Here is a 26,017-nt window from a genome sequence, read left to right on the forward strand (position 1 = left end):
TACTGTACATAAAAGAGACATACTGTAACATGATATTATTTTGAATGTTTTCTGTCTTATAACATTTTTAAAGAAGGGATATATTTGTCTAATGCTTTCATAAAATGATATGAAATTTAATATTTGATTAATTTTCTTTCTATCAGATATGCAACATTATTTTTTAGCAATCTCATCAAGAAGAATAGATTTTTAACTGATAGCCATCTCTGCAGGTTCTGCCATAATTGCGTAGTGTTTGGACGTGAATAATAATATTCATGCAACATGTCGTAAACTTAGACTTCTTCATGTTTGCATATGTTGCCGCCAACCACTGGATTGGTGTTACGCTGTGGTGAACTGTGGGATACTGCTCACTCTGAAGTGGTATTTGGGTAAGTGTGCATCAAGTGTCGGTTCAGTTGGCATTTATTCAGACGTGGGACACACTTGTCTACTACGTGATGGCACGTGAATGCAGTGTGGTTATTGGGACAGACCCAACGTATTTCATGAAACTCTGTGGTTAAATAAAGGTTAAAATAAATAAATAATTGAAGCATGTGTTAGCATATGAGTTGGAGAAATTATTACCTCAAGGAAGAGGAGTATGTAAAAATCTTAAATGGTTCTTGTTTTGTAGCACCCAATAATGTAATAATTTCCTGTAAATGTAATAACGCCTGAAATTTAATAAAATTTGCCCTCAACTTGATCGAAAATGTAATAAAACCCAATAATGTAATAACTTGACCAATAATGTAATAAAATGTCCCGACTGATATTGTAACAACGCAAAGTGGCACATCAGGATATAAATCACCAGGGGTGTAAAGAGTACCAAGAAATTATACTTAAGTTAAATCAGTGGTTTTCAAACTTTTTTGGTCAGGCCCCCGTTTAAAACTAGAAAATCTGTGATTGGAATCCCCCATTGCAAGTGAGTAAAAGTCAAAACTTTTCTACTTTTAAATGAAGTATTAAGGTAAACTTTTTTCTTAATTTCAAATTCGATTCGAAACCCTTTTTGAATGCAGAAATTTCATAAGATCAGGCTAGGCAAATGGGACACTTCATTCAATAAGAATCACTGTTGACTCAGATGAAAAAGAACATTTCATGGAGACTTAATTGACTGTTTTGCCTTAATCACTCGCTTGTGTAACGTTAGCCATGTAATGCAGCTTTTGGCATCTTCTGATGGTGTCAAATCTAAGATCCAGTCTGGTCTAATGGACGGTCCTTGCACAACGACCAGTCAGCATGGGTATGGGCGGGTTAACATTTTATTACATTATTGAGTTTTATTACATTTTAAATGCAAGTTAAGTGCAAATTTTATTACATTTTAGGCGTTATTACATTTCCAGGAAATTATTACATTATTGGGTGCTACGAGTATGAAAAATCATATTTTCTTTGGCCTAGTGTTTGAATATAAGGGTGTGTACTTACTATCTGCAGCTGAAGGTAGTCTCCCAGGCCAGATGCACTGTCCACACGGAGCAGAATGGCATGTTTCTGTTGGGTGCTGAACCCAAGCGCAAGCCGGTCTGCCCTGGTGCTGGGACGTTCATTAGGGGGCCATGTGTAAACCACCATGCCTCCGTCACGGCCAAAGATATAAGTAGTCCCAGCTGACCCACACAGATAAAAATTTTATTGCAAACACGTCTATATGCCAAAAACAGTATTATCTACCATCAGAGGTTTCCTACTGCAGATGGCACCTGGACCAGTTTTATTTGCTAAATGTTTAATACACAAGGGGCATGTTGGAAAAAAACCCAAACTCAAATATCACAGTTGACTGTCCTTCCACATTTTTCTTATTCCTCCTACAGACTGAAAAATAAAATCAGTATTTCCCAAACTACTTCTCAACATTACTGCAGGGTTGACTGCAATAACTGACTCATACAAATAACAGCATACAATTGTTTGACTCACTGTAGGATGACTAAATAATCATCAAGTATATTGCTTGTAAGGCTGCTGAGGATAATTTAGTGTCAAAAGCTAGAAAATGTACAGAGGACATTATTACATTGTTACACAGAGAAACTAGATTAGAATAACCAAACTAGACATTGAGCAGGTATTTTTGTGCCACTTTAGAATCAACAGATGAGAGTGCCCTCACGTGGTGGCTCTGATAAAATGCACACAAAAATGCTTTGATTCAGTGTTTGAAACCAAATCATCCAAGTGCATCAGTTTTAGACCTGCAGCTCTACACCAGGGTTTAAGTTTGTTGGTGTGTTTTCTACAGTTTAGAGATATTTAGAGTAAGGATTAGGGTTTGACAGAGAATGCAGGACAAAGGGCATTGTGCACATAGCATCTAGAAATGCATGTTTTAACCCTGATGCTCTATGATCTATCTACCCAAACTGATCTACTGAGTATTCAGGGGTCACATACTGTATATTATTACAATAGACTTTACATGTATTTTTTGGATTTAAATATCGAAATAAGCTCATCCTACACTCCTACTGTAGCTGTCTACACCATGAAAAACTGAAATGTTCTGTAATCCACCTAGGTCTGAGAGAGAAAATGAAAAGCAAAGACTCACCATCATTGCATAGTGGCCCAGCATACGAGGTCATGCTGCAGTCACAGGTGAAACCCTCCCACTGCTGCAAACAAACTCCCTGATTTGAGCAGGAGTCTTCTTGACATGTAGTGCTGGGACCTACAGTGAGAGATGTGGTAGGGTGGGAGGGTGCAAAAGTTAGGAGAAGATAAACAGACACACTTTTTTGATTTTTGTCTGGAGCCCAGTGTGTTCACAACAGTATGCCAGTACAGTATGTTTATTTTTAGACCACATTTCCTTGATTTTGCATTTTGAAATGGCCGGGTAGACTGTTGTGCTGCAATGGTGTTATGATTAGTAGTATTAGTAGAAAAAAATTGTGAGACTACGATATTGTAGATAGGCTCCCATTCTTTAGCTTCACACTAACAGAAGATGCTAGATTATCCATATAAACTGAACTGAAACTAAACTGGAATCTGCGTTACTAGGTGAAAAGAGCCAAATGTGGAGAGCATGCAGGTGGTGAGGCTAGATGAGTTGGGCAAGGACAGGAGGAGGAGGAGTTAAACATAAGAGGGCAGAGTTATGTTTAAAGGCCTTCATCTCAATACTCTTTCTTCAGCAGTCTGTCACCATTCACTCCCTGCCTCATGCTAAAACTACACAGGAGGAGAATGTCAAAGCTCTAAACTTAGTTCTCCTTTGTTGCATTTTTAACTTGAGGCGTGGAGGACAGGGTGTGAAATGATTCACAAATGGAGTATTGAAGTTTAGGTTGGGAGTCAGTAGGAGGGGTTAGAGAGCATGCTGCTATGCAACCCGGGTGGTGGAGCTGTGGTCAACTCAAGTCAAGCGGTGGTGATGTCACTACTGTGATGAAGTCACTATGATGGCTAGGAGAGGACAGGTCACCTCTGACCTTTGACTCTGGATCACTGGGATCCACACAACACTGGACACCACTGGGTAGTTTCAACACACGCATACATACATACACACACGCACGCATACACGCACGCACGCACGCACGCACACACACATTTTCCCACCCTCACACACGTGTCTCACATGCTCACACAAAGCGATATACCTTGCAAGTCAGCTTTCATCAATGTAACTTTTGTCAGCCCAACAAAAAAGCAAATACAAGCAAATTAAGTTAGATGGTTAGTCAATGCACACAGATGCCTGTGAACTGCTGAAAGAGTGGAAAAGAGAGAAAACACAATGTGTAGAGAGACTGAAGAGGACATGAGAAGAAAGAGAGTAAAATTTACATCTAATAGACCAAATGCTAGTGGGTTAGTGGGTTATCCTAATAACAGAGAGCATGAGTTAAATGAAAACTGAAAGAAAAAGTAGTAGGGACATGGGACCAGGACAGATCTGCTGGTTTCTGTGTGTTTGCACCTCACCTTCACAGCCTCTCTCTACTTGTCCCATGGTTGCCAAGGCATCAGCCAAAAGGTCAGGGAGCCGGCCATTTAGATCAACCGTTGCTAGGCAACCCTGGAATCCCTCGCGGGAGTGGACCAGCTTAGGCAGTTCTCGGTACATCTCTTTGGAGATGCCCCCGATGTACAGGTCACCTGATGCGGAGCAACACAATGAATGGCAGCTTCATGAACCAAACACAATGCCAGCCTGTATCAGTGTCAGGGCTGCAACTAATGATTTTCATTACTGATTGGTCTAGCCATTATTTTTTTCAATTAACTGATTGTTTTTCTTTGTTAATAAAAGGTTGAAAAAAAGGTTGTTTTGTCTGACCAACACCCCAGATATAAAACAGAGATAAGCTGCAAAATTTGAAAGCTGCCATATATGCCTTTCTTTTTTGATAAGTTACAAACTATGAATCGATTATGTAAATTGTTCCCCATTAATGTCTGTACAGTAAATATGAAGCTACCGCAAGTTAGTTTAGCTTAACACAAACAGGGGAAATCGCTAGCCTGGCTTAGTCCTAAAGTAAGAAAATCCACCTACTAGCACCTTTATAGTTCACCGGCCAAGAAATTGTCTGGCACATAACCAAGAATAAACATTTTTTGTACCGATTAAACAAACAAGATATAACATGTTAATTAGTGAGCTTTAGAAGTGCTGGCAGCTTTATATTTATCATACAGACATGTATCAATCATCTCATCTAACTCTCATTAAGAAAGCAAATATGGTAAGCCTGTTTCCCAAAATGTCGACCTTTTCCCTTAATTGACTAACTAATCGTTTCAGCACAAATCATCATATGTTCAAGTTTGTGCATCCCTTTCCCCTATATAAGCTACTGTAATTGAGGTATCACTGCTTGTATTTTTGTGCATACCCTTTAGGTCGAGGTTCTTGGCGCCCATCGTGGTCTGCGTGGTGACTTTGGTGTCAATCTTGACTGTGTGGAGATTGTTAGTGTCTCGGGATATGTGCACGTTGTGCCAGTGGTTGTCATTTAGGGGACTGTTAGAGTTGCCCTTGATCAGGTGTGCTCCATTGCCCAGATCAGAGATGTAGTGTAGGTAGCTAGAAAGGGAACAAGGAGAGTAGAGAGGAGGGGTTTAAACAAATGAAGAACAACTCAGGGTCATATGCTTCAGAGAATTATAATCTGTCTTGTAGAAATTTAATTACAAGAACAGAAAAAGAGCTGCTTGACTTGTGCATTTTTCATGTTTGATATTTCAGCCTCATGGTCAAGAATTTTCTCTTTTTTTTGTTCATCAAGGACAATGTTAACTGTAAATACCAGTAAAAATGGCACAACTAAACAGGCACATGCATTTCTGCAAGACATATTTTACCATAAACATACATTTAAACTGCATATTAATTCATTTACATTTGTCATTGTTTGTATTTATGCTATTTTAAACTTAATATTAAGACATTGCACTGACCCGTGTAACATAAACACCACACACTGAGTTTTGTCCAGCTCACCCTTTAACCAGCTCTACCACTATGAAGTCATTGCCATCTCCCCTGTTGTAGAGAATAAGGCCGTCGGGGGACGTTGTCTTGAACTGCATGAAGAGATGCATGGAGTAGTAGGCCTGCAGCGTGGGCAGTGTGACAAAACTGGAGCGTGAGCGGAAGGTGACAGGGTCAGCCACGATGCTCTTATAGCCAATAACAGCGTTGAGCTCGCAGTAGTCGATGTCGCCGTTCTTGCACAGGTCGATGTAGGGCATTCCGTTCAGTGTAAGGCCCTGAAGGTGGCCGATGAAATTGGAGGGCACGGCAGGCATGAAGCGCTTCTCCGTCACAATACCCGTCTCCACATTGTGGAACTCCAACTGGGTGTGGTCGCCCGTCATCTGACCTGGTGGCGGGGGATAAACTTCAGAGGTGAGGGCTACTGAAATTTTTGTTTCAAAAGGAACTATTCAATACTAATACTAATACAAATGCTAATGCTTATTAAAACAATTGAACTAACAGTGACAGACTGCTAGTAATAGATCTAACAGACGCTATTACTAATACTATAAGTAGTGTAAATACTTGTGTAGTGGTGTACAGTTATGATCACAATTATACAATTATAATTCAGAATGATTATTTTCACTTACAGGTACAGATGTTTTCTAAAAAAAGAAATAATCCCCTTATCGTTGGTCTTATAACATTAAATAAAAAAAAGAGTAAAAATATATAAAAGATTTTCACACAGAACAAAAGCAGATGTCTACACATAGATTCAGGACCTGGGTAGAGTTTAGAGAGTGATTTTATGGTGAAAATCTAAAAGGGGTATATGTAATGCTGCTGTGGTTACCTTCAACAGGCTGCAGGTCGTCCACGGTGAGTTTGAGGCTCTTGCCACGCCGGACTACCCTCACCGTGTGCCACTCATTATCATTGAGGCCCAACCCCGCAAAGATGGTCTCTGGGCCTTTACCTACACATAGCCCAGAGCACCATTAACATAATGCACAGAGATGTGGAGAGAGACAGATAGAGAGAGACAGAGGAGATAGAGATCCAGAGACAGAGTCAGATAAAGAGAAGAAGAAGAAGAAGCCAGGAAGGTTGTATTAAAATTTAAGGACAGAAAGTGAGGAAATGGAGGGAAATAGCAGAGGGAAGGAGAAACCATACATATCCTGGGGAGACAAACACCTACGTGTCAACACACTCGCTCCACAGATAGACAGACAGGTCTCTTTGCAGATACGCCAGCGAGACAGATGATGTGACACAGACAGACAGAAATATTAACATAAATGGATGCCATGGGTGCCTAAGATGGAGACTGAGTCACAACAGGCCCACGCTGAGACAATCCATCTGTGGACAGATCACACCACCATGATGACCACCCACTACCCACACATGCACAGACAGCACATTTGCACCCCCATGACACCTAAACTGCCCCTCGCCCCCTCACATATAACATATATCCTGTCTCTACATGCAGGAAAAATGTTTCCACAAGAGCGCAATACTGCAGTGAGCCTCTTGGTGACACTAGACACACAGTGGAACATCAGAGAGCTCTCCAAGGTGCTGATGTGCACCAGAATGAAAGAAGCTGAGCTTTCCTCTCATGATGTCTCTCTTTCTGCCCATCTACCAGCTTGTATCTTCACATAGTTGACTGCACACATTTGACAGACGGACCATTCCCAAAACCTCAGTGTCCCCTTCTTCCTACTCACTACAAGCACCCCACCAACCTTGAACACAACACCCACCATCCCCCAACACACAAACACACTCTCCCCTTCCTCCTCCAAGCCCTGTTGGTTTGAGGAGTGTGAGTGAGTCTGCTTACGGTGACCTATAGGAGGTAATGATGGGGGAGGTGAGAAGTAAACTGACCCGAACGGATTCTGCTGCAGAAAATGTCAAGCATGCCCACATCAATCATGGAGGCACGCAAGCAGGCACACATAGACACATAGGTAGAGAGGTAGATAAAGAGAGAGACATGCAGGCATGCTGACACGCAAAGAAAACTAAACAAATATCAGAAGTCAATCAAAATGGATATGGCAGTGTGAAAAGCATGTGTGTGTGTTTGCAAAGCTAAAAGAGTGTGTTGTGTGTTCAGAGAGGACACAGGGTTCCCCTGAGGAGACTCAGCTGTGCTCTGGGCATGAGCATCTCATCCTGTTACCATGGATCACTGCCTAACACTGAGTGAAGGAGAGAATATGTGTATGTATGTGTGAGTTTATGAGTGTGTGTGTTTTTGCATATATAACCAAATACTCAAAGAATGAGCAGACTGATGTGAGAGTGAGGCAGTGATCTGTGTCAACCTGGGAACAGGGAGAGGCACAAATACACACCAAAACGCACACACACACTTGCACGAGCACCTATTTTGGGTCAGTGCTAACAGTGTGTTCAGAAGCATGGTGAACTCAGTTTAATGTTGAGCTACTAGCGATCGCTGTGGCGGTCAGAAGACAGACTGCGCTCTGTGCTGATAAACCAAAAGACAACGAGGCGAAAAATTCAAACAGAAAGACAAAAGGGACTGTTTGTTGCAATGGATATACAATTCAAATCAAATGACATAAGCTACTGGAGATTATAAGAGCAGAAAAATGAAAACAAAGTGACAAAAAGCGTTTCATATTTCATTAGCTCCAAATAACAAATGGCTTTTCTGCCGGATAAGCCTCAATCTCTCCCATGCCGAGGCTTTTATTTGACTGCTGAGTGGACTATTTTGGTGGCGCCTGGCTGTTAAATAATTTTTTTCTTCCCTCTCGAATATAAGATGTATAATTTATTGTATGCACACAGTGTGCCAGAAAAGTGGCTGCCTACTGAAATGTTCATTGAGACAACTGGTCTAAAATTGTCCGACAGACATGCGGGATAGCAACAGCGCTGTGTGGCTAGGGTTTCTATGGCAACTGCAGTCGTCCATTTCACCACCTCTTTGCCATCACAGAGCATTCGTCTCCCTGTCTCTCTCTCACTTTCTCTGTGGTCGTGACATAGAGAAACTCCACGTGAGGGAATTAAATTTCATCAGGGATTCAGCTCCAACCACAGCAGCATGAAGAGAAAACACACACACACTCACTCTCACACAGGAAAACACTACCCAAAAATCCCTTATGTAGAGTTCAGAGAGAAACAACAAGCAAACAAAGAAAGCAACCAGACAGACATTGGGATGAAGGTGTGGCAGAGAGAAACAGGGGGATAACACGTCTTTTGTCCCTGGCATGAAGGAGAAGTAATTACCCTGCAGCTCTGAGTTGCATTCATCCATCAGTTACCACTCTTTGCCTCTTTAACTCACACTTCCCAACACACCTAAGTTTACCTGAACACCTCAAATTTTGTCTTTCTTCTTCTCTTTCTTTTTTTCCTCCTCCCTTCAACCCCCACCATCCCCTCTTCTGTTTATTCTTCTTTGCTAAAATGGCCGACCTGGAAAACCCTGGCCCTCAGCAAAAATCGCACCACTCCTGTGGTGTAGCTGAACATGCAGACATAAACACGCATATGTGCACCTCTGCTGTCCAACACACACTCATACACACATACATGCACACAGACACACGGTACAAAGATATGTTGAATAAGGGATTACAATCAGATGGATTGACAAGACAGAGACAGTGAAAAATAGTCAGACATATTAACAAAAACACACACTACTGCGCACACACCGACACACACACTGAGGACAAAGAGGAAGGGGGAGGGGTTAGGTGAGATGGAGGATCACTTACTGGCTGTACAGTTTATCCTGATACAGTCTGGAGGAAGAGCAGAGCAGAGGGTTAATGCTGCACACATACACATACTCTCCACGCCCTGGGGACGCACACATCGACACACCCTGCACGCACAAACACGCACACTGCTGAGAAAACACACACTCTCCTTTGTCACAGGACCTCAAGCTGGACCGTGTATTTTCTTACAACAGTGTGTAGCCAAATGCAATTTCTGTGACTTTGATTTTTGCCAATAAAAAGTAAATTCTGGATCAAGATTGGTTGATCTTTATATTTAACAGTTACATGTTAAGGAGAGGAGTGTGTCCCAGCATGAGCAGTGTGCTCATTGGCTGCTCTGGCCTGAGCGACAGTTTCAGTCACCAATCAAAAGCACCAGGAGACTGAGATGGGTCATGTGTGTCAGTTTGTCTGATGACATCGAACACATCCCATAATTTTTGTCGCCCATCCAGAGCACAAATCTCCGCAAATGGTCGGAAGATTCAGCCCCATTATTATATACATATATTTTTTAACTCATGATGCCTTGGTGTGTCGTGTGGCGTCAACCACAGAAAAGACGCGGCTGCAGACAACCAGAGACCAACACATGCACCCCTCTGTTAGTCAGTGTGTGTTAGCATGTGAATGTACTTGAATTCATGTGAAAGTGTGTGGCTATGAACGAGTGAGGATGGAAATATGTTTAGCATTTGAACTGAGGGGGAGAAATGTACAAAAAAGAAAGGGATTTCCCTGCAGTTATGTGTGGAGTATACGATTTGTGTGTGTTTGTACAGTTTCTGAGTCTTTGTGTTGATTGTTGAAGGTGTTAGGGATGCACAGGTCCACTGGGAGTGAGCAGAGAATGCAGCTTGAGGCTTGACCCTCTGTTCAACACAAAAATGCCCTTCAATTGTGTACGTTTGTGTGTGTGTATTCAAAGATAGGCTGTATATACACCATGAAGTAAAAATGCTAAAAAGTATCTGTCAAAACCTGTGACACCCATATCTTGAGAATAAAAGTGCAGCAGAATTATCTGGAAGAATTATCAGAATTATCAGGAAGAGTTTACTTTCCAGGGACAATATATTAAACCAACATTTAATGACATTCCCATACAATGAATAGCCAAGAGGCCAGTATCAGCTGCACTCCCCTGACAGGTAATTAAATTAATGCTTGAGAATCTACATGTTTGTGTGCATGTGTGTACCTAGGTTGACAGTGAGTCGGACACGGCCCCCATCCAGCTCCAGACGAAGGGTGTCTGCGGAGTTTCGGGATGTGGTTGCCATGAGAACGCCATAGGCCCGCTGGGAGCGAAAGCGTAGCGAGACGTCCTCCGCCTCGGTGTGCATCGCCACAGGCAACTGCACCTTCATAAACTTACTGCCGTCGTACGACAGGATAGTCGCATCTGTACAAGATGCACAAAGAGAGAAAGACAAGGAGCGAATGACAGAGGGAGGGAAGAAGTGAAAGACAGGCGAAGGAAGACAGAGATGATGGTGGAGGAGAGTGAGGTGGGTGGAAACAGAAAAAACATTAAAAAACAGACAAGATTGACAAGGAGAAAACACATGAGGTGGGAAGAGACAAAGGCAATTTGACATTGCGTGAATCAGATTTAAACAATGTATGGCTACACTCCCTTGCCACGTCATGTTCAAACTCAAAACCTGCTTCCTACAAAATTACCCCATCACATTCCACCCTTAATTCATCACACTCCCTACACTCCCTCACAAAAGAGGATGTAAAAATAGCTGCAGCTGGTTGGCTGGCCCTATTATCCGGTTAAATCAGAATGCATGGTGGTGAGTGTGTCAGCCACCGTCGCTGACATCCCAGACCCTGGAGTCATAATGTAACAAGCTCAGGTGATCCCGCTTTAATGTCTTTTGCATACTCATTTACATATTCATAATCTTCTCTCCGTGCTTCCTGCTGGGGCCAATCCCCGACCACTAAACTGTTTACCTCCGAGGACCCTGTTTTTTATTGGACAATTACATACATAGCTAAACACACTCTCCATGTCTCTGTGCCTTTATCTCTCCCTCTCTTCCTTCTTCTTATATCTCTCCATTCCATTCCTCCTTCGCTCTCTCTCTCCCTGTTTCCGTGGGAGACGGTTGGAGCCAAGGCAAAAACAAGAGAACAGGAAGAGAGGGAGGCCTCATGAATACTGATGAGCTGAGAAGGAGGGAAAGAGAGAGATAGTGTGTGAATGTGTACGTGCAATGTCAGAATAAGTGAGTGAATTTAAGTGTGAACAGAGGAGGGTTTAGTAAAGTGAGAGCAGGGGGAGAGAAAATAGGGACAGAGCAAAAAAGAGAGAAAGGAGGGGGAAAAGGGAGAGAAGCTCTTGGCTAAAATGTAAATGAAACCTCATTAACTTGAGGAAAAAAGGAGGTAGTTGGCCTGTTATATCACAGATAACATAAGTAACAGCCACACACACACCCACCCAAGCACACTCGAACACACACGTGCACACATTCCTGATAAGGGAGACAGCTGACAAAATTTTCCTCATCACGGCACCTGACTCACTACCAGGCAAATAGAGGAGGAAGGGTTGGTGAGAAGGAAGTATGGAAGCCCATTTATGCCAGGAAATGACATTTTTTTTTGACAAAGGGCAATGTACACTGGCCTTGTCGCATACGTCACATCATTTGATGCCTGTGGCACACACCAGATGCACCATACAAACAGAATAAGTAGTTCAAGGATAAGACTGGCAATATTTTTGTTGTTGTCAATGATCCCATGAAAAGACTGAAACCAACAATGTGTTAGTCCATCTCTCAATTCTTTCTTACTTTCCTACCCTGTCTGATGCACTCTGCCTCAAGCTCACTGCTTCCTACTGAAGACATAAATCTTTAAAAATGGGTTAAAAATATTAGCGATAGCTGGGATTTACCAATCCAGGGGGTGAGCATGATAAAATTGTCAGTTGCACATCGTGAAGTGTTACCATCTCATAATTTTGATTTGGTAAGTCAAAATATTGACTTAGTATCTACTAATTTTGACTTTTTATCTCATCATTTTGACATCAGTTCTCATTTTCACATTTTATCTTGTAATTTTGACGTGGCATTGACATATTTTCAGTAAGTATCAAAAACACATTTATTTTTATTTGTTCATATTGATTTATTAACTCATCATTTTGACTGGCTTCTCATTATTAATGACTTAGTATCTTGTAATTTTGACTTTCTTTCTCATCATTTTGACTAAACATTTTTATTTTTTTTTGTCAATCCTCAAAAAACATTTATTGTTTGAGAGCAATATGAACTTTAGTTATAAAAGGTCAACTGTAGATTGACTTAGAAATTAGTTAGGGTTAAAAATAATATACTGTGTTTTGAAAAAATTGTTCGAAAAATTAGGTCGAAAGAGTACACAATGTGCTCTTTGGTATAGAAATATTTAGATTCAACCTTTTACCTACTGATGCATTAAGATGAAATTTTGGTAATTCCTAACATTTCATCTATTTTTTTTCTTTTCCTGGCAGGAATCGGCTTCCATAGAGAAAGCAGGACAGCAAGAAAAAAATGCAACCCACCAGTGTGAACAGCAGCAAGCGAGCAGGAGGAAAGAACTGAAAATGTGTTAAGAGATCTGCAAATATGTCCCTAGAAATATGTATGTCTCTTTACAAAATAAAAAATCGACCATCTTTGTTCATTAAAGAAGAGAGAGGGGGAACAAAGGAGAGAGTGAGAAAATGAGGGAAGAAAAAAAAGGGAGGGAGAAACTGCAGGTAGAAGGCGTAAACATAGCCAATCACTCTCTCCATCTGCTTCTCCATCTGTGCTTCCTTTAATCCACTGAACCACCAGTTAGTGACCCCTCAATGCACACAGAGAGGGATGAAGATATAGAGGAAAGGAAGACAGAGCTAAGGGAAGAGAGAGAGAGAGAGAGAGGGTGCATTGCTATGATAAACATACACTGCGGATGTTTGTCCTCCGAAATAAAACATTTTCATATCAACACCTTTCAGAAAGTGTGTGTGTGCATGTGTGTGTCTATATCTCCTGTTAGATGATAGTACAATCATCACTTGAGACGCGTCAGCAGTTGTGGCGCAAACAACGTTTCTTCTCTTCTCCTTATCTGACTCCATCTCGCTTTCAACAGGCCTGTATCAGTCCCTCTGCCAATCTTTCCTTTTCCATTTCTCTCTCGGCCTGAATGCATACCTTTTCTCATAACTCTCTCTCTGTCAGATTTTCTACTCCCATCTCCCATTCCTCCTCATCTCCTTACCTGCTGTCATATGGCAGTTCCAGCTTGGTGGTTCCACCTCCCTCCTCTGTCACAGCTCCTGCTCCCTGCTTTCTGCACATTTCCTCTCCCATCGATTCCCAGTCTCTACATCCATAGCGGTCCAATACACCTATCTGCAGCTCTTCTTCCTCCCACCTCTTCTCTTTCACCCCCATTTGATCCTCTCATTTCCCTGCCTCCATCTCACTACTCTCACTTTCACACAGAACATTTGTTTTTTTAATAAAAAAAGATTAAACCAAAGATAGAAAAGCTGCACTATTGTTATTTTTCATTGTTGAGGCTCATTTTCTCCTTGCCCTTATTTTCTAGCTCCACCTATCTCTACAGTACCTACTTTCTACCTGCCATCCTCTTTTCATTTTCACCTTCCTATTCTCCACCACCAGGGACGTAGTGGAGGGTAAACTTACCTAAGCTCAGTTTGCAAGCCTTTTTATTTAATAATAGTTTAGTTTACATTTTTATCTGCTATAAATCTTTATAAGGGTACTTTCAGTGTAAGTACTATCAAACTGATGTAATCTGTTGGGTTGGGACTTTTAAAGGAAAAAAAGCACAACTTAAAGGTATAATGAAATTTTTTTTTATTGCCCAATATAACTGATGATCATAATATATTTATAGTTATTTCTGACTTTAAAACTTCCATCCACCCCATACCATCTGTCTTCTGTCACTCATCCCTTTGGCATTACTCAGTGTTTTCAAGCCAAAAAGCAAATGACAAAGCTGTCATTATGACTGTATTTTGCATCATGACATATTATTAATTTTTCACAAAATGTTGCTGTTAAGTGACTGTAATTAGCCAGCTTACTCATCTCTATTGTGAAAATGGGACTTTAGCATTCATGCAAATTACTATACAGGCTGCCAAAAGTCCAGTTGAAGTATTATTCTCATCCTTGTCCTCTCCGACCTCCCGTCATTCTCACCTCTCTCACAGGAGCGTCCCAGGTATCCTGTCCCAGAGCAGTCACAAACGTAGCGATTCCAGCCCTCCCTGCAGTTGCCGTTGTGCTGGCAGGGGTTGGACAGGCACTGTTTGGGTGGCTCTCTGGAGCACGAGGGCTTCACCCCCACCGCCCTCTGGGCCTCGGCCAGCCTCCGGATGTCTTTGCTCTGCCCGTCCACAAACAGGTCTCTGATGCAGCCCACGTAACCGTAGTTCAACAGAGCTGTCCACACCTTAGGAAGAAGTCCCCAGTGTTGAGTCGTTTCACTGGAAGGAATTTGACCTCATTTTGCAGCGATTGGTGTTAAATGAAAGTCAAAATTAAATCGCTTGTTCAAGGCACAGTTAAAAGCTAGCAATGCCAGCTATTTATGGCTTTGAAAGCAAACACATTTTTGTCATACTTTCACCCTGATATATTTTTTGTTTATTTATTCTTTACACAAGCTGCTTAAGTCAGGTGCTCAAATTAATTTTTACTTACTAACTTTTAGATTGTTTCATCCAAATTTAGGTCCAGACTGTAGTCAAGAATGACTCACTTAGTGGATTTTCAAGCTTTTGTCTGCATATCATGTCTTCTTCAAACAGTGGAATGTTGAAAAAGAAAGCTAGCGCTCATCTGTACTCCCAGGCTAAATGATGTATATGTTGTATTTTATATTTACATTTCAACACTTATATTTCATCTATATTATCTATTTTTCTATTTCAGTGTAACTACTGTTAGTAACAAAAGTATAAAATAACAAAATATATTGTTCCTGAATAGGGTTGCAACTAACGATTATTTATATTATCAATTAATCTGTCGATTATTTTCGCGATTAATCAATTAATCGTTCTGTTTATAAAACATCAGAAAACTGTGAAAAATGATGATAACAACATCCAAGAGCACAATGTGACGTCATCCAATGCCTTGTTTTGTCTGACAAACAGTCCAAAACCCAAAGAGATTCTCCTTGCTATAATGTAAGATCAAAACAAGCAGCAAATTGTCACATTTAAAAACCGGGAACATTAAAAGGCATTTTTGCTTGAAGAATGACGATTATCAATTTCCAAAATATTTGCAGATTCATTTTCAGTCAATCAACTAATTAATCGATGAATTATTACAGCTCTACTCTTGAACAGTGCGCTTAACTTTTGTTGTCAATAACAATAAGAGAAGCAATTAGTAATTGGCTTGTAAAATCCTATCATAAAAGAACCAAAGAAACAATCAAATAACTAATAATTAATCGCCTGATTGTTGCAGCTCAAATATCAAAATTAGTATGTCAAACTGTAGACACACAACATCAACACACAAACCTCTGTAGGGAAGATGAGTCCAGCACGGTCCTCAGGTAGCCCTCCGAGGTACAAAGTATCATCCAGGTCCAGGATCTCACTGTCTCCTGGAGCCGTGTACGCTGTTCTTACACTGTTCACCGAGATGGTTCCTGGATTCACCACGAGACATCAAAACAACTTCAGTAATCGTTATGACCTTTAATGTGAACATCCTCATCACAATCACCACCACCACCTATCATCATCATTATCATCACCATCATCTTTATCATCATCATCCTTCCCCCTCTTTGTACTCCTCCTCATCATCGTCACAACCACTCATCACTGCTATAATCAGAAGCAATGGAAATCCAAAACTACACAGACCATAGTCATCAGTTAGTGCCTTTAAGTCCATGTTGCTTAAAATGTGCAACATTTTGTCACCAATAAATCATTAACACATTTATTATTTAGACATTAGTACAGTTACAGTAAACAAACAAGAACCTCATTCAGAATATTGACAGCCTCTACTGTAGATTCCTCAACTGTAATTAACACTGACATGCAAACTATAACCTAATAAAAACATTAAAAATCCTGGTACTATATATATGGTTTCTGTCATCTGGGTGATGGTGTGTGGCCGGAAAAAAAAAACACATAATAAAAGCATGTAACATTTGTGAAAGACAACAAAAGGCACTATGTAAGTATGTTTTATGTATCTACCCACAGGAAACATGGGTTTAATGGCAAATGTGGCCATAACTTTAAAAAACGTTAACAGCACTACCAGTAGCTTGAGAAAGAGGCAACCAATTGCTTTAATTATAGTCTCAGTGTTATGGCAATTATACCAACACATTACCATAAATTTGACAGTGCTACTGTATATTCATTGTGTTAAAAATGGTCTATACAGCACCCTTAAAAGCAAATTCAATAACCCAGTTTGAATTAAATACAGACAGCAGGCAGATGGCAGCCAAATGGCGTTGCTAAACTGGTGCTTACTATAAATTGTTGAGGTACGATCTCGCCTACTTATTATTCTCCACCTCCTCCTTATCCACCTCTGTGGTCAGGGTTAGCATCAGAGTTGAGAGAGCTGTGAGTGTACCTGAGCGTCCGTCCCTCTGGAAGTCCACATGATACCATTCTCCGTCATTGACCTTTCTGTCGATAGCCTTGGTCTTGGTGGTTCCTGAGCCCATGTCCAGCAACAAGTACAGGTGCCCATCCAGCATCTCAATGGCAAAAAAATCCACCTGTAGGTCAAACAGACACAGCATCAGTATTCTGTAAAAAGCAAGGACATTGATGGATAGCAATAAAAATGCTAATTATAGCTGCAAGTTACAATAAAGGTCCAGTCTAATCATTTATAATCAGGTTCTTTGTGCAATGTCATTCAGTTTTAATGGAGGTTAGTAAACCTATACATTTTTAGAAAGTACATACTGTATATCTTGGACTGGGAATGAGGATTTCTACCTTCTAGATGGTCTTGTTTTTGCACTGCAGTGTCTAAGTACAGCCTCACAGAGCCACTAGTATGACTATAGACTGTTAGTCCTATTTCTTTTAGTTTGAAGATTTCCTCTGTGTTTCTTAAAAATATATATTATATTTTCACCTTGACTGCAGGAGGCGTGCGTGGGTCCTTGCGTTGCTGCTGTCGGGGTTTGCCATGGCTGAAAAGCATCAACCCGTTTGGCTCTGTGGTCCTGAAGTCGAACGAGATTGACCCCGCCTTCTTTGCTGTCCATTTGCTCAGTGCCACAAAAGACTCTGGGGTGTCAAAGGTCACGGGATCCAGCGTGGCCACACTCTCACACTTAAAGGACACCACCCCACTTACCTGGGGAAGGTAGAAGAAAAATAAATGTTATGGGGTTCAAGCATAAAAAGAATGGGTTGTTAAACTGAGTGAATATCAAGACCAAAATGGTTCCTTTGTATTCTAGGTGTGAAATAAAGCCAGTTGCTCCCTGCTTTGAACTGACTAAAAGACAAAAGCTTGAGGCTACCTCTCAAAAATTTAATCCCATTTACTTATAATTCCTACAGTATAAGCCTTGCAGGGCCTGACAGAAGGTTGTGGTACAAAACGATGCCTGTGTTCTGTGTATAAGAGGATAATGTGTTGTCTGGTTCAAGTTGTACATGCTGTTCAAACTGCATACCTTCATCTTTGGGTCTCCCTGTTTGGCCAGTCTAGACAGCTCCAATCGTACATCATTGTTCTTGTACACCACCTTCAGGGGAAGGGATTACAGGGAAAAGAATGAAACATTAATTCACCTTTGGATTAAATAAAAAGAAGCCTTTGTCTTCACTTTTGCTCAATAGATGTACCCTCTTCTTGGATTCCTTTCAAATACTTCTGGTGTGGCACAGAATTGGACTATTGTGATTTTTCCTTATTTAACCTTAGTGTTTCAGAACAATAAGCAAAAAACAAGCAAAAAGAATAAGACACACTTTGATTAACCTTTTCAGAAAGAAAGAAAAGAAGAGAATGTTGAAGAGATAAAGAGCGGACAAGACACTTTAAATATGACCAGACATCCATTAATCTTTCAACCCAGGAAACTTTTGTTTTATTCAGATGTTTTGGTATTTTTATATGAAAGTTAAAACCTTAAGACAAGCGAGCCACTCCAGCCTCATCTTTTCATAACTCCCATTTGTCCCTGCCACTTGCATGATCGCTTTTACTCTTTCTCTTCTTCCCTTTTCTGTTTCTCTCTTTCTTTTCCCTGACACAGTACGCTCTCTGACTGGGCAGCATGAGTGTAAAGAGTGTGCTTGTGCTGAGCATTTTGATGTAGAGAGAGACGAGCACACACAGGCTCTGCTTTATTAATCCAGACCTCCTTCTATGACCTGTGAGCAACTCAGCAACATCACAAAATTTCTCCTCTGCATTGGCTTTTCACCTGTGTTTTTAATTTTCTGTATGTCATGTGCTTTTGTGTCTGTGTGTAGGGGAATGAGGGTGATTCTTGAATATAAGTGCTGCAAGTGTGCAAAATGGTGTTAGCGTGTGTGTGGAGGAGTGTGCCTGTGCTGCTTCAAATGCACAAAATTACAGCTGTGATCGTTCATGCGCGTGATTCACTGCATACATCTTAATTTGCTCACACAGATTATCATATCATCGTATTAAATATGTAAATGTGCCAGTTGAAGGTTCACATTGACAGCGGCAGCCTCGTTTAAACACCATCAGTCTTAATGAAGCAACACAGAGCGCATTCACCACTGATACAGATAGCTCTCTGTTTGGCACATCATCTGTCGGCTTGTTTGGTTGTTTGTTTATGCCTCTGTGTGAGTCTGTGTAAATGAAAGTGAGACTTAGACATTGTGTATATATAATGGGTATGAGGATGTATTTGGGAGTTTTGTTGTGTCAAGTGCTGTGTATGCATATGTATGTTTATTTGTGTTAGACTATTTTTGTCTGTGTGTGTTTTAGTGGGTATATTTGTGCATTCCTGCCCATGTATGCGCAAGCACACATCTGTGTATACATGCTGAGATTGTGTTTATGTGTATATGCAAGTCTATTAGTGTGTTTTCATCAGTGTGTCATGTGAGTTTTTGTTGTTGCAGTGTTGTGGCCCATTTCAAGCACAGCGGATGGATGGAGCGTCTCTGTGGCGTAGCTAATTAGCATGTTAGTGCTTAGTGCTGTATATACTCCCTCAACGACACTCATCACTGATTCTCTCTGATGCTGGGGAGGGTGTGTGTGTCTGGGAGTGTTTGTGGGAGTCTGCCAAATGGAAGAATTTCTGTGTGCATGCGCTTTATAAGTGTGTAAAATGTTTGCGTGGTGTGTGACAGAAAGGGAAGGAAGGAAGCGAGATAGAAAGCAAATCAGAGAAAAAGAAGAAGATCAGTGTTTCTTTAAACCTGAGAGTATACAGAAATCTGTGCTAGAGGTCTTCACAGGTCCACTTGAACCCTAGGAGAACCGACCCGGGACCCGCACGGGTTCGGATCCACGTTTTATACAGTCAATCAGGTCCGGGTCGGGTCCTATTCTATTACCGCGTGTCCTGGGTCTGTTTTCACATTATGAGTAATAGTAAGTGGCTCAGAGAACACCCAGCCGTGATCAGACAGTGCTGATCATGATGGAAGTGCTGTGTGTGTGTGTGTGTGTGTGTGTGTATTTTAACTTTGTAACACTGTAACATTAGGATGACAAAGAGCAGGTGGGAAATAAGGTGAAATAAGGTGGATACCTTCTTCACTGAAAAAGCTCAAAGAAAATGAATATAAAGAGGTCAAACCTAGTGACACCTCTTCTGTCTGGGCCTCCTTCATGCAAATTGTGGACAAAGACGAGAATAAAGTAAGCGCTGTTAAGTGTATTATGTGTGGCGAACTGTTAAAGTTTGACTCCAAACTTCAATGGTGTCTTTGTCAGAGTGGGTTCAGTTCTGAAAAAAGCAAAGGACGCTCAAAAAGTCTCCGCAAAAAATATTGTAAAGGAATGATCATGTGGAGATTATATCAGTAGCACATTCAGTCTAAATTCTGTCTAAATAAATAATTCTGAGCAAACTGTCAAACAATAATTAGTCATTGAAGATGTTGTTTTACATGTGTGCAGAGTTTTGTATGATATAGAGCAGTTTGACAATTTTATATGTGGTTTTGCAATTTGCTATATTGCAATATATCTAAATACTAGAAAATAATCGTATTAATATCATGCTATTTATTTTCAACCATACTGCCAAGCACTAGTATGAGTACAGTTTCTTTGTGCGGGTATACACACATATGTTAATCATGCATGCATCCCACCTCTTTGAGACAGCCCATGAAGTTATTGCTGACTGGAGAACCGGGCAGGTCAGCTGTGCTGGGGCTTCCTCCCACGTAGAAGAAGTCGTCAGAGCCCAGCATGGTGTAGTCCTCCTGGGTGTAGCCCGTGGTAGTCAGGATGCCGTCCACAGAGATGGTCACCTACACAACAAAGCACAGGGAAAGGACACGCTATATACTCACACCAAAGGCAGCGCTAAGCGCTAGCTAGGCGCTGACCAGCCAAATTAGCCCCCGGTACTCTGGTAAACAATGTGTATGCATTCTGGTGTTTAGAAGGCCTGATTGGTTTTGGGAATTGGCTAGTTGTGCTGTTGGGACTTTGATTTGGTGTGGTTGGATCAGTGTGGTGTAATTGAGTAGTGCTGCCTCTTGCCTTTGCTGGTATTACTGACATTAGGAATAAGTTTCTATACACTGCTAAATACCACTAGCTCTGCCTACAGTTAGTAATACACTCTGTAGCCCCATCTACCACTTGTACACACTAACTGGAATCAGACTATGTGGTCTGCCTGCTTCTGCCTATCAACAGTGGTAAGTCTATAGTACAGAATGACAACTTGATCCTGTGTGTGATTAATAAAGATTTACTGATACCCAAAGCTCCAGGGCCACCATTGGTGGATTGTGACTCTCTACATCCAGACTTCAAAGCCAGTCTGTTATTCTGTCACTGACTTTACAAAACAGACTAAACCAACATGATTTGAGCAGCGTTGCATTAAAATGCTAGCCTCGTCTTCTATGTACACCAGTTCAACCTTTACATTAAAAGTTTTCCTCCTTGTGAGTCTGCCACAGACTCTAAGCTGCTTTGTCTTTAAAGTACAAGATGCAGTTAGATTTACTTGTGAATATACTAACCACAACTTTCCTTAATGCTCAACCTAAAGTGACACTGATGCTGATGTTCTTATAATTTAACTAGCCCATTCTGCAGTATAATAGCCTGTATGGGGGCTTTTAGCTTGAACTGATTACCAACCCTGTCACACGTAAGTCACAGTTAGTGTTATCACCCTGATATTCTACAGTACATTACAGACCATGTTCAACTGCCAATAAAGGTTGTAAGCTCTTTAGTTTCCCACTATAGTAAATTCCCTCTCACTGATGGTGCTTATCATTGCCAGGCAAACTTGCCCAGCCAGGCAGGTGTTAGTAAAGTCTCCGCAGGCTTCTTCGTGCTATACAGTAGGTGTTAGTACTATTTACTTGTTAGTGGTTGTTAGTTGTTGCACTGCGGACAGCCACAGTCGTGTTAGGCCAAGCTGTGTTGGGTTACTGAGGTTAGGGTTAATGATTTCAATGCTGTTAGTAGTTGTGATGATGTTATGTTATTGTGTTGTTAGGGTGAGTTGTGATGATGGTGTTAGTTAGTTAGTTTGTGGTCTGGGGGGGTTTGTTAGATCAGCGAGTCTGAATGAGATGACACATGGACAAACACACACATATTGATGTACACACGCGCACAGATGTTAGATGGGTTACAGCTCATTCCACACATACACACGCACATAAATATATAAACATGCAGCCTGTTCCTCTCTCTGCATGCAACCACTGGCAAAGAGGACACAGTAGATAAAAACGACAGGATGAATCAGAGGCACCATGGAGAACATGCAGTGGCAGAGGGGAGGACGAAAAATCAAAAGAAGAAAAAGAAAAAAAAGAGGGGAAGGAGGGACCTCTCTATCCATTTTACAGACCAATCAGAGAGGGGAAAGGTTTTTGAGTCACGCCATGCAGGAAGGGGGGTGGGGGGGCTCGCCATTTGCGTGCAGGTGAGGGATGAGCCAATCAGTACACGCCTACATGTCAGTCACAGAGTGATGGGGTGAATAAAACGGTAGATAAAGGGCGGATAGGATTTAAAGAAAAAAAGTGGTTGGCAAGGAGGGGGAACGGGGGTCTTTTAAGGGCAAAAGATTACCAACCGGATTTATCCTTTTATTGGTTTAGTTTTGATGTCTATGGTTCAAAAGGAAATAGACACGGGGCAAACCCAAACTAAGAAACAATTAGAATGATATCTACCGAACAATGGAGTTTGTTTACCATAGCGTGTCCAATGCCTGAGTGCTTTGTAGGAGAGGGGGAGAAAGGAAAGCAAAAAACTGTGAACAGAACAACTTTGGGAACAAAAAAAGGAAAGCTAGAAGGCCTCTGGTGAGGTTAGTAGGTTGGTTGGAGTGGTTTCGCTAGGAGAAGGGCACAGGTTAGGTTAGTAGAATGACTCATTCCATGGATGGTGGTTAGTTTCACTAGCAGGTTAGTAAAGTTAGTAGTCAAGTTAGTAGTACAAACAGGCAAACGGTAGAGGCAGGGCACAGCTGGGTTTCAAGCACCTGAGTGCTAGTGACCCTCAGTGTTCTCTAGTTCACTCTCTCTCTCATTCACACACACACACACACACACACACACACAATTGAAAAAGCACTCACCTAGAGCTGAAAGCAGTGCTGGTCTGGTGGTTAACCCACTGTAAACTAAGACCAAAACCTCAGGTATTTTCTTCCTACCACAGCATCACTGCAGTTGGACAACAGACCACTGACCGTAGCTTCTACATTGATTAGTTTCTTGCTGTGGACTACAGTCTTTTCTGCTGCCCACTGCCCCTGAAACGTCTGCAGCAGTCACTGTGGTTCATCAAAGTAAAATACACACTGAAACTACTTAACAGGGAATTAAAATTAATGCTGCAACTGACATTTTCATTTTTGATTAATATGTCAATTATTTCTCAAATAAACTAATTAACAGCAAAGAATTTTTGCTTGATAAATTATTTAAAGGATTAATCAAAATTATCAAAATTGTTGTCAACTAATTTCCCGTTGATTGCGAATCACTTCATTACTAACTGAAATCCAAGCATGCTTCCATCCATTTGTTGAGCTAATACTTGCCATCTTTTTGTCCCTCCCTATGACCCTTCAAATCTTTCTTCTTCACAACTTATGAATATATGAATTTTATATCTCCTCTCCTCTCCTGTTTGCTTGGTCGCTCATTCTTCCATCTCCTGTTGTCTGGTTACCTGTCTCAGGTTGCGGGTGACCTTGACGTCGTGCCACGCGTTGTCGTTGAACTTGCCGTTGACGGGCTCCACCAAGGCCTCGAAGGCCCCAGAGCCGAGGTTGATGACAAGTGACACGGCACCGTTCTTCAGTGCCAGATTGACGTAGTCGGCTGACTTGCCGGTGTGCAGCATCAGGCCGTTGCGCTGCAGCGTCTTGAAGGAGAGAGTGATTTCATCACTGCTAGACTGGATGGGGTTGGGTGACAAGTCGTAGCAGAAGTACTCAGAGCCCTTGAAGGTAGCAACATACTCCTCGCGAGCTGAGATAGAAAGGGAGAGGTGGAAGAGGAAGATGGAGGAGGAAACAGGGAGGAAGAACAAAGAAGTGAGGAACCATTATACTCTTGTTGAGCATTATCATAATGATTAGTACAATATCCAAGCTATGTTGCTCCTTCCCACACTGCTCTTCACAATATGCACGAAGATGATAAAATGGTGGGTGTTTATCAGAGCCAGCCGAGTAAAACAAAGCTGCTGGGTCTGGTTAAATGTGATTCGGATGTGCAGTACAAGACATATTGTTTAAGATGCTGAAAATGTTGTTACTGTCAAGCAAAGCCTCACTGATGCCAGCACTTGGAAGAAACACTTCCTTACATACCTCTAATCGTACCATGGAGTGGTGTGTAAACAAGCTTTGATCACTCATGTGGGTTGGAGATTAAACAGTGTGGATGCGAGAGAGACAGTCGTGAGTCTGTAGCATTCCAAACTCGTTATGAAACCTGCCATCCTCTCTTTTGAGAGAACAGCTGTGCTGGTAGTCTAAAGTGATGTGGTCTTGTTTGACAACATGGCTCATTTCGTGATGTTCATCAAATGCCAGAATATGTGAGTCTGCGTATGTATGTGCAGTAGCAGTAGAGGTTAGAAAGGTTTTGAGAAGGATGGCTAAAACTGATGACGAAGATGGAGCATGATGAACAGCAGCCTGTAAGGATCATGGCAGCCAAAGCAGGCAGGATTGACCAATTAGAATTCAGAATAACAAGCAGACAGCCAATGGCAACTTACCTTGCACACCCTTAGTGACCCCCAAGGACACTAGACCAAGCTTTTGCAATCCATCATCCTTAAGCACACACTCTCTTATCTACTCTCTCACACCTACTCATACAGAAGTGCACAGCCATATATGCAAGCCAACCAGCAGAGGAACAAATATGCACACCTACACACACATCTGTGTGCAAAAAATGATCATACTATCATACTGGCATACACAAGCAGGGGTGACATTATCTGTCTCCCTCACCCCCCCCAAAGCATCACCCTTCCTCCGCATCCACTCTTGCGTTCTCCTCACCACCATCCCTATATCTCTCACACCTCCCTTCAAGCTTCAAGCCACCATTCCTCTTCGCACATCTCGTTGGCCTCTTTTTCTCTGTTCTGTGGAGCCTCTGGCTTAAAAACCAACTTGTAGTTCACGATAATGAGGAGAACAGAGGGGAATTTAACATACACTAGGTCAGGCTGGAGCAAGACAGACACTTGGTGAGGAACCGCTGGGGGGGGGGGCACGTAATGAATAGACTGAAGTGTAATAGCTTATTAAGGTAGTGAGAAGCAGAGGGAAGAGTGCTGAAATGGAATCGGCCGCACTTGAGTGAATATAACACAGAGAGAATAATGAGAAGGAAAAAGTGAGAACATATCACAATTCAAGAGCAATTGTGGCAAATTGTCTTTCTTTCCTTCTGTTGCATGAAAAAACCTGAAGTGTGAATGCCAATATATAAGTGAGAAACAAGTTGTTTGCCAGCATGCGTATGAGTTCCCCCTAGTGTGTGATTCCTTCCCTCCCAGCATGTTAATTAAGTGTGTGTGTGTGTGTGTGTGTGTATGTGAGCATGCTTCAAAAAGAAAAACAGTGTGTGCAACTTTGTGTTCAAGCATGTGAATGTGTATATATGCGGGCATGAAATGTGCAGGGGTGTGGGTGGGTGCTGGTCTCTGTAAATATTGGTGTATTGCTGTCAGAAAAGCTATTACCAACTCAGGGCCTCGGGCTAGTCTTTACTGAGAGGAGCGAGAGCAAGGAGGGAGGCACACACATACACAGAAAGAACAGCCACCAGTGCTAACACAATCACACAAACGCACTGACACACACAAGCAGACACGTAGACAAATGTAGATGAGGTGGCAGAGTGAGGGGGGGAGCCAACTTGTTCACAATGAGAACACACGCAGCCGTCCAGCAGCATTCTTGCGGTAATTTACAGAGGTGCCATTAAGTTTCAGTGTGGTGCTCCACCATTCTGTTGCTAATTTAC

The 26,017-nt window shown here is 41.7% G+C and overlaps 1 protein-coding gene across 22 annotated transcripts in view; it reads right to left on the minus strand.

Moving 5' to 3' along the window:
- Window positions 1-26,017, minus strand: part of nrxn1a (neurexin 1a) — a 58,348-nt gene that overhangs the window by 12,371 nt on the left and 19,960 nt on the right. For 6 of the 22 annotated variants that reach the window (XM_044178688.1, XM_044178686.1, XM_044178680.1 and 3 more), the window contains 17 exons: window positions 23,694-23,995; window positions 22,709-22,732; window positions 20,624-20,785; window positions 17,983-18,054; window positions 17,433-17,657; window positions 16,917-17,064; window positions 15,827-15,957; window positions 14,487-14,739; window positions 10,445-10,648; window positions 9,235-9,261; window positions 6,306-6,428; window positions 5,468-5,849; window positions 4,860-5,050; window positions 3,946-4,119; window positions 3,621-3,647; window positions 2,564-2,683; window positions 1,438-1,619 (listed from right to left, as the gene is read on the minus strand). In XM_044178688.1, the coding sequence (XP_044034623.1) occupies window positions 1,438-1,619; window positions 2,564-2,683; window positions 3,621-3,647; window positions 3,946-4,119; window positions 4,860-5,050; window positions 5,468-5,849; window positions 6,306-6,428; window positions 9,235-9,261; window positions 10,445-10,648; window positions 14,487-14,739; window positions 15,827-15,957; window positions 16,917-17,064; window positions 17,433-17,657; window positions 17,983-18,054; window positions 20,624-20,785; window positions 22,709-22,732; window positions 23,694-23,995 (2,747 nt within the window). The remainder of the gene's footprint in view (window positions 1-1,437; window positions 1,620-2,563; window positions 2,684-3,620; window positions 3,648-3,945; window positions 4,120-4,859; window positions 5,051-5,467; window positions 5,850-6,305; window positions 6,429-9,234; window positions 9,262-10,444; window positions 10,649-14,486; window positions 14,740-15,826; window positions 15,958-16,916; window positions 17,065-17,432; window positions 17,658-17,982; window positions 18,055-20,623; window positions 20,786-22,708; window positions 22,733-23,693; window positions 23,996-26,017) is intronic. The other 16 variants (XM_044178689.1, XM_044178678.1, XM_044178685.1 and 13 more) reach the window with 6 other exon arrangements.

The sequence above is a fragment of the Siniperca chuatsi genome, linkage group LG20 (genome assembly GCF_020085105.1).
Source record: "Siniperca chuatsi isolate FFG_IHB_CAS linkage group LG20, ASM2008510v1, whole genome shotgun sequence".
NCBI lineage: Eukaryota > Metazoa > Chordata > Actinopteri > Centrarchiformes > Sinipercidae > Siniperca > Siniperca chuatsi.